The 9671-nt window shown below is 43.4% G+C and overlaps 1 protein-coding gene across 1 annotated transcript in view; it reads right to left on the reverse strand.

Annotated features, from left to right (window-relative positions):
• TMEM178B (transmembrane protein 178B) overlaps positions 1 to 9671 on the reverse strand; it is a 228992-nt gene extending 219321 nt beyond the window's left edge. Inside the window, exon 1 of the mRNA XM_064654718.1 lies at positions 7861 to 9671. Within this exon, the coding sequence (XP_064510788.1) occupies positions 7861 to 8242 (382 nt within the window). The 5' untranslated portion in view covers positions 8243 to 9671. The remainder of the gene's footprint in view (positions 1 to 7860) is intronic.

The raw sequence follows: 9671 nt of genomic DNA on the forward strand, positions 1-9671 counted from the left end.
TTTGAATCTGCTCCTTTCATGTGCCCTCCAGAAGATACTTCTCTTCTCTCCATGGGGCTTTTCTCTTTCTGTATTTTATTCCTTGATAATTTCTATCACAAACATAGATTCCCCTATGAACTCCATGTAGCAATTTCCAGGCTCACTCCTCTAATACAAACTTGTCTCTCTAGGTCCATACCCGCAGTATCTCTAATACTCCCTTACAGACATACATATATCAAACTCAGCTTATCATAACTAAAACAGAGCTCCTAGTGCTCTTCTTCCTTCTTTCAATATGTTTTCTTCAGCAATCCCCCTCTTGATCATCACAGACAATGTTATTACTTTCCTTGTTGTTCTGGTCAAGAACTGAAGCAACATCTTCATCTCGTATCTCTCATTACATACATAGATCCAGGGGATGTTTAAGGTTTGCATATTCTTTCACCATCCAGGCTCTCATCACCTCATTCCTTTATTACTTCAATATTTCTTTTTCTGACCTTTACAAATGTGATCTTGCCCTCCCTATATCCATTTAGGATGCTGCTAGAAATATCATTTTGCTAACACATCACTCTGATCACACCATTTCTCTTAGCAGCTGTAGACTGCTGTCCCCATATCTACTCATTAGTGCAATCTACTTGTCTTCATTAAGGAAATGTCAGCTTCTTCCTACAGTCAACCAAAGAGGTCAATCCCCATCACCTATTTATCAATTCTTCAAGCAGACATGACCCATGATTTTTCTGGTGCCACCCTTCAGTCTTTGGAAGACCACCCTGTAAACATCCGCGCTTTTTATTCATTATCCCTCTTTACAGCTCCTGCAGGAATCCCAGGTTTTGTGGTGCTTACAGAAACGTGGTTTGTCTCCTGGTGTTCTAAAACCACTACTGCTCACGCCGAACATAATTACTTTGTAGTCTCCCTGTACTCCCTCACGGGGCTGCGTTACTCGCCAATATTTAAAGCGCAGCCACATGTCAGAAGGACAGGGACGTTTTTCTGATCCATGATTTCTGATCCATGATTAAGGCTCATAAATCCGAGGGTAGGACGCTAACTAGTATTAATAATAGTGAAGGAAATCCCTATTATACTGCTACTGAGCTGAGGTATGAGAGATTTAGTCACTTGCCTCAGGTCATGAAGAAAGACTGTGGACTGAATTCTGGCTTTGTAAGCCCCTGCCCTAACTGCACTACTACCTTTCTTTCATCTATTCTGGTAGTTATCTACAAAGGATTATGATTTCAGCAGGCTCAGCTGGGCGTTTCTGAATATTTATTTATGGAAGAATTAGGCTTTATGAGAAAGAAAATGGGGAAATTTCCATTTTTTAGTCTGATTCCTCTCCTGCAGAGAAAGTGTGTTAGAGTATATTCTTTTCTTTTAAATGGATCCTATTCCAAATGATCTGTTAAGGGCACTTGGATTCCAGAATCAACATTTTTTATTTATTTATTCCTTAATAAATACTAAGAAACACCATCTCATTTCTTTCTTTTGCTCTTAAAGAGGTGAATGTGTAGTCAAGGGTTCCAGCAACACTTTGTGAGCAATGAGCCATCAAGTAACTCACATTATAAACGATCACCATTATTTTTGCAAAACCTACAAAATATAAAGGCTTCTTTTTCACTGGTTCTGCAATAGTTAATGAACTCATTACCCTCTTAAAGTTTTTCTGAATGCACAGAAATACTTTTTCAATACAAAAAAAGAAACATTAATGTGGATTTTTTATTGCGGGAGATGACAAAAGAGTTCAGACCGTTTCATCTCCATTTGAGCAAAATAATCCTTCAAATTTTTATTTTTACAGTGAACAGAACACATATGAACACTTACTAAACCTTTCCTCTACACTTTGAGAAAATTTTTTAGCAATAGTTAGAAAGGATAAAAATGCTGAGATTTCTCAAAGGGATTTGGATGTCCAATTAAATGAACATGAATTAAGCATGCAGTCCTGAAGGCAGCTCTGCAAATATCAGTTTCTCTTGAGAAGGGCATGATCCCATCATTTTTACTCAGGCAAAATTTCCATTTGTCTTCACTGGCAATTTTGCTTGAAAGCCAACAGCTTGATTGAAATTTGCCCTTTAAAAAAGCATGATTAAAAACAGTGGAGGCTCTGTTAAATTACATATATGTTCTTAGTATTTTTAGCAGATATATATTATCAAACTAATTATCTCAGATGTGTCAAAGGAATGTGTCAGGTTCTCATTACTTGTGGTAAAGAAACTTTTTTAATGAATTGCTATTTAAATTTGATGCAATTAAAATATTAAAATTGCTTATTCAAAATATGATCGGCCAAATCCTCTTGGAACTCACATGTGTGAACCAGTGATTTCATCCACTAAATGATTTTAGAAAACCCCTGAACAAGAGGATGTTTTTGCCATATCTCAGTTATTTGAGTTCCAGTCTTACATCAACAGAATAATTATGGCATCAAAAAAACTGCAAAGGCTGAATACCTAGGTAGCCTAAGATTTAACTCAAATGCTGTCTACTGCTTAAATTTCGCTGGATGCCTCCAGCAGAACTCCAGCTGTGACAGGAGGGAGCACAGACCTTGCACTGGCCTTCCTACCCAGGGACAATTTTAACCTCAAAGGGAACACTAAAGGCCTGAACTTGCTGCATCACCACGTTCAATAAAACATTTACTATTGACTTCACTAGGATCAGAATCCAGACTTCAATAAAGTCCCTGTTATAAAGTGATCATTTGGAAAACTGTTGGGATTTCAAGCACAGATTTTAAACAAAGCATTTGGATTCTTCAATGTATGCAGGATACATGAAAAAATGGCTGTCCTAATTCACCTGGCAAACCCATTTCATTTTAAAAGTCCAATGCAGAGCATCACAAACTATTGCAAGCAGTTTTACAAAAATAAATCATTTTAGTCCTAGAGATAGCTGCAAGTAGCCTCTCTTCAGGCTTTTCCATTTGTGTATAAATAATCCCTAGTGACGGCTGGAGTAGTCCTGTTAAGCCTGTCTTCCTCAGTTGTATCTGACAAACCAAAACAGAGAATGCTTTCATCCCAGAAATCTTGCATATTATTTGAGGTGGAGGTAGGCTGCACAGGAATTACTTAGGGGTTTTTTTTTCAGTGGTGGTATGGGCTAAGTATGCTCACAATAAAATGTTTTAAAAATAGGATTTACTACGAGTTCCACGGATCTCGGGGGAAGAAGGAAGGTAAAAGGAGGGTTGAAATAATAAGGTCATTGTAAATTCTATTTTTTTTTAAATAAAATTGGATTCCAATGGCAGGCAGCAGAGCTTCATCCAGTCAGGTTTAACTGGCAGCCTTCCAAAGGCAAGATGAAAGGTCCTCTGAGTAGTAATTGTCTAAATGGAACAGACTCTGGTTACTGTGCAACTTCTTCATCTACTTTATTGTACCTTTATAATTAAATGATGTAATTCCTTTTTTTGCTTTCTTGTTCTCCTCTCAACTACTGCAGGAAAGCATCTGAGCAACACTGCCACAGGATGCAGACAGTCTCTGTGGCTTCCCCTTCTTCTTTCTGGGTCACTACAAGTCGTACACAAGGAGTGGTGAGCTGCTGGTTGCCAAAGCAGGACAGAAACTCTGCCTTCTCCTATCCACGAGTGGACACTTACCTGCATTCCAGCTGTCTGCTTGCTTAGTGGTGGAGTGGTTGGTTAACTGGGAGTGGTTGCTAGGGTGAGGGATTGTTGCTTTTGCTACAAATTCCGTGGTTAACAGGCTAACAGTGGACCTAATAGGATAGAGTGAACACTGTGTTCAAAGAGGCGTTAAGCAGCAGGGCTATTTAGTTTGTGGAGAAGCCTGGACAAACACCTGAAAATTGGAAGAAGCTTAAAGTATTGTGCTGAACAATCCCAGAGCCAGCATTTCCTGACTCTGCAAGGCTTTAGGGATCAGGAGTGAAACTCTGGTCCTGAGATGCTAAAAAACTTGATGAGATGCGAAAGCAGAGGAACAGCTCTGTTAGCTCTTTCTTTTTGACTGGTTCTTCTGTACCACAGTGTTTTCCTTCAGTCCAAGTAGTCCATTCCAAGAAATAAAGACTATTCAGGTGAGGAAGAACATCAGTTTGCATGTTCAACTCCAATAATTTCTTTATTGACTGTAATTTCTGTTGTTTCTGGTTTAATTTTTTTTTTTCCCATGATGACAAAGAGAACAAATTAACTGCCTAATTTTGATGCAGCTTTAGAATATTCTTCAGGCCTTTGGTCTCATCTCATGCTTGCCTGCCTCTCTCTGATTATGTTTACTTGTGACAATCTCCTTTAATTCACTGCGTATTTACCTAATTGTATTATTTTGAAGTATGCACATAGGTTCTATGAAAATGTAAAAAAAGGATAGGAGAAATATAAAAAGGACCAACTATTTTTTTATATGCAGTAGTGTCTATTATATCTATGTAAAAGAAACCTTAAGTAACAGATCTCCAGTTTATCTAGCAAAATCCAACCTAAAAGTCTTGATTTATTTCCCAGAATGTAAAAATTAAAAATTAAAAAATACAGAATAGAATTACAGAAGTGACATAGCCTATTAGGAACAGAACTGTTTTTTAAAATCACTAGTATCAGAATACTACCAAGTACCACAGTGCCTGATCCTACCACAAGCCATTGCCTATAGCTTGTATTAATTTCAGCAGAGTTCATAAGCAGAATAACTGCAGGGTATTTGCAAAGCTACTTAGGCTCTTAATGACCATTTTTTGTTATCCTTTACAAATCTACCATTCTCAATAGACAAATCTACCATAATGTCAAAATAGACAAATCTACCATTCTCAATACTGAAAGTTTTGCCTAGGGAAAAATGTAGGATCTGTTTTAAAATAAATGGATCACAGATTCTGTCCAGCATTAAAAACAAATAAACAAACACAACTCAAAACACTTAATAAAATTTACATTCACTTACCTATAGCATTACACCCAATATTTGGGACCATTAGTTTATCTAGTTCAGGAAGAGGTGTGCTAGATTGAATTAAGAGAGGAAGGAGAGTTAAACATTCTCTTTTATAAGGTATTTGCCCTGGAGCTCAGAGAGAGAGAGAGAGAGAGAGAGAGAGAGAGAGAGAGAGAGAGAGATACTTTATCTGTGGAGAAATACATACCCCAGTCAGGTTATTTTATTGCTACAGGTAGAGAATATCTGCAGCCCTTTTCACCTGCACAGGGCATACTCTCCCACAGCACCCACCCCTGCAACCTTTAACTCCCAGGCAAGTATCTGTCATGGAAGTAAAGACTACTTCTAGTTTTTACTTCCATAACAGATGATGTTGGGTTGAACATGGAATACCTGCCTTGTTTTGAACTCACAGCTGTTCCCAGCATTGGACAGCAACAACACTTACTTCACGTTCATCATGTGAGGATCGTAAAAAAAAAAATCTCCATTTTTATTTCTGAGCAAGTCAAACACTTTATTTTATCAAACTGCCATTATATTTGCTTTTCTATGTTTTAATCTGGAGGTGCCAAAGGAACACACACCTCTAGAGCATTTGTGTGTGACTCTTCATCACAGCTGAGAGCTATAGTATAGGCAGATCCTCACTGCAGAAAGGCCATCAAACGAACTAAAATTCTGGTGTTCGGTGTTCAGTGTTCAGAGCCTCCTTCCTTTAACATTTCTCTCAGTGTACAATGAACTTCGCTAAATGTGTATCAAAAGGCCTTTAAGGAAGGCAAGGAGTGACACACACCCGTGTTTGCACATACCTCCCTTTCGTGCACAAGTTGCACTTCTGACCTTGGGGCAGCGACTCTTCGAAGTGGCTCCCTGGCCACTTGCAGACACGAATGTCCAGGAGCGTGTGTGCAGGAACACTCACTACACCTGAGCCTGGGAATCCCTTGCTACCAGCTGAATGCTGGATATTGAGTTGGTTCACTAAACACACTCACACACGCTCATTCACATGCTCATATACACACAGGAACACACACAAATTGCAGCAGGATCTTTCAAAGACCACCTTCTCCTGCAATTAACCACCACAGCTTGATTTGTCACATTTTCTCTACAGTTAACACTTAGCAGAGCTGCCATTACAGATAACCCAGTGCCAGGCAATTTCAGCTTTTACTGGCAAGAGAAACGGACATTCCTGAACTCAGGACAAGGCAGGCAGGGAAAGAGGAACGAGTCTCACTTATTTCAAGATGAAAAACCTCTCTAATAACTGCAACTCCATTTGCCAAAGGTGAGCTCTGGTGACAAGTTCGCCCACTGTCAAGGTTGAATTTGTTTATGCCCCAAGCACAGTGAGCACACGTGGCAGAGCAATCCAGCCCTCCATGGCAGCCCAGCACATACACATCCTCACCTAGACAGGGAATAGGAATGACTCCCTTGGCACTGAAACCAGCAGCAGGGTGTCTGGGGTGTCTGGGTACTGACAGGCTTTGGGCATGTTCACTTGCCCATTACAAATGGGACTGAAGACAACAATCTATTTCATAGGAGTTGTTACACAGCAGACAGATACCAAGGGTCCCTAGCAACACAGACAGAATCCCAATCAGTGATCCAGGCTCCCTGGCATGCCATCTGTTTGGACTGGTTTGGTGCAAACCTGTAACATGCTACTCACCTCCAGCGCTCACTTGCAAAAGATAAGGAACAAAACATATCCATGGGCAAACACGTGTGAAAGATCACCCCTCGTGAATAATTAGCTTTGAGCAATAATTCCACTTGTAATGTTTGAAGAGGGAATTAACGCAGGCTGTCAAGGGAGTTTGGGATAGAGGACACACTTAGCAGACAAGTATTTTAAAAGATTGCACTGTGTAAGAAACAGTGATTTCGCTACGATGGAAATAAACCAATGGGGAATCTTCTGAATGCAAGGAAAGAACCATGGGAGGGAAATGTTATCCTGTAGTATGGAGTAACCATGCTGTGGGTAGCAAAGATGCCGTCATCCTTTACTGAAACCCTCCTCATCCTGCAAAAACATGCATCTTCTGTAAACAGGATGTTTAGGCTGGGTTTTACACCTGTGTCCCCTTCCTATACTTCAGATCAAAGAAATGTTTGGGACCATCACCTTGAATCATTACCTTGGGGGAAAAATTAAGACGAAGGACCAAAAGAGAAAAAAAAAGACAGCACAAAAATGCTACAGGCGAACAGATGCATCTCCACCCCAAGAGAAAATTATTCCTTTCTAATAAATTCATGTAAGGTTTTGTAGATATTGAAAATATTCCAAAACATAGCTCAGTGTAAACAGCAAGCTGGGTTTCCTCCTGCTCTTTAGCATTTCTCTTTGTTTACTCTCCATTTGAGAATTAAAAAAGCTTGCATGTGAGCACTGCAAATGGTGTATTTCAGGACTGATGGGGTATTTGGTAAGGGAATCAGAAAATGCAGACATATGTAGCATCCAATAAAATATTCCATGCTTTGCCTGAGCCACCAGGGTCAAACATAATTAAAAAAAAAAAAAATCCAGTGTCTGCTTTATTAATATTTTTATTTGTGTTTGAAAAATAATGTGATACCATGGTGATGGGCAGACTGTATCAAGTGTAGAGAGAAAGACATGAAAGAGACATTCTGGGGTGTGTCTGCTCTCACCCCCACTGCCTTCTTGCTCCCAAACCCCATGTCTCAGCAGTGGAGACCCCATGGGAAACTGCCCTGGCAGTGCTTCTGGAAGCAGTGCCCAGCCCAGCCAGTTCACTCAGTGCAAGGAGAGGTATTTGGCTGGAAACAGCAGCTCCCATCTGTGAGCCCAAATGGCTCTGCTCAGCCCCTGCTCATCTCAGGAGGGCCTGGCATGTTCATTTGGTAAAAAAACAGCCCTTACCTTTGGCAATCAGCTCCTCCAGCTCCTGGTCGAATCCCTGTCGGTGGCATTTCCTCCAGAGCCCCATGTTGGTCGAGTTGTACTGTCTGTTGCACTCGTCGACTGCGCTCATAGCAAAGATCTGCCTCCTGTTTCTTGCCAAGAGGAGTTTCCCTTCCCAGCGGTCCAACCTAGACCTGCTGGCCCTGAGAGGCAGGTTGTTGTTGGAGTTATAAATGAAGCCAGGATCATTTCTCTTTGTGGTGATGCTCTTGCACCTCTCTCTGTGCTTCCTGGCATCAGTTTCGTACCAATGGTCAGAGCAGATTGCCACAGCCAGCATGCCCAGGGCACACAGAGCTAAAGACAGGCCAGCATACAGCAGTAACCTTCCAGCAGCCATACCTCAGCTTCACAGAAACACCATGGACATCTTCACAACAGGCAAAGCCCTTGGGTGTGAGACCACGCAAAAACCTCCAGAGCAGCTGGAGTTAGGTGTCACTTGGCAGAGTCTGCCTCAAACATCCCCAACTCCCGTGGCTCACATCCACACTGCAGAGGGATGCTGAGAGCGCTACAAAGTTCTGCCCTGGAGGCAGTCCTGGAGTCTCATCTGCCTCTCCTCCTCTACAGAGGAGACCTGGCGAGGAGAAACACAGCCTTGCACCTCCAATGGGAGCAAGCCAGTGACCCACCTACACAAAGATGTCCTGCTCCCCTCACCACGAGCACCCGAGTGACAGGGGCTGAAGGGATGTATCCCCCTGAAGAAACCTGATGGCTGATCAGTCCATTAATCTCTTTCAATCCGGCCAGCTCAGAAATCCAGAAGAGATGGCTTTTAGATCAGCAAGCTCACCACAGCACCATCACAGAGCAGAAAAGTTCAACAGCTCGACATCTCCCACTTGCAAGCAGCCAGTTGTCCCGTTTACAGGAATGGGTGACTTGTCTTTTGTCAGCGGCTCAGCAAGAGCATCATCGTCTGAATGGTCGGTCACTTGCTTGGGTTTAAAGCGGGGTCGAGGGGGAGGGAGCAAGAGGGGGGAGCAATCTGTTGTTGTTGCTGGCTGCTGCTGCTGCTGCTGCTGTTTGAAACCGTGGTTAAAGCATACCCTCCCCGGCTGGCTCTGGAAACGCGGGCACGCACGGGTCTCTCCCTCAGCAGACTTCGCTGACAGTCACTGGCATCTTGGCTTCGGAAACATCTCGGCTTCTCTCTGCCAGCCTTGCCATTCGCTCGCCTGCTTTATTCGCCGGCGCTTTCATCCAGGCAGCCCAACGCCGCGCTCCCTTCCTTCCCCGGCGGTCCTGGACAGCGCTCCGGCAGCCTCCCGGCTCCCGGGCCGGGGAGAGGCGGCGGGAGCAGCCGCAGCCCGGCAGGACCCGGCGCCGGCCGCGCTCCGCCCGCTAGGCAGCACGGGGGGCTGCCCTCGGCCCCGGCATCCTTCTTCCACACACGCACAACACACACGCTGCTGCCCCCCCTTCCGCTGGGATCTGAAAAGCTTCCTCCGTCCCCGGAGCCGGGATGTGTTGTGCACAGTTTTCCTAACACGGCGGCACGTTAGCCATCTGCAAGATGAAGGCAGGCGGGCAGGGCTAAGGCTGGCGGAGAGGATGCTGAGGAGCGGGGAGGGGAGGGAGGTCGGGGGAAACCGAACCAAAACAAACCGGGGCGGAGGGGCGGAGGGGGTGGGGTGGGGAAGCTACACACCTTACACGGGGAGAGGAAAGCAGCCCCTAACTGTTGTCAACAGCTTTCGGTCTGCACCATTTCTCTGCCATATGGCCCGATCTCCACGTCGGAGCTGAGATTTTTAGCTCAG

Source organism: Pseudopipra pipra, chromosome 5, assembly GCF_036250125.1.
Source record: "Pseudopipra pipra isolate bDixPip1 chromosome 5, bDixPip1.hap1, whole genome shotgun sequence".
In the NCBI taxonomy this organism is placed as follows: Eukaryota; Metazoa; Chordata; class Aves; order Passeriformes; family Pipridae; genus Pseudopipra; species Pseudopipra pipra.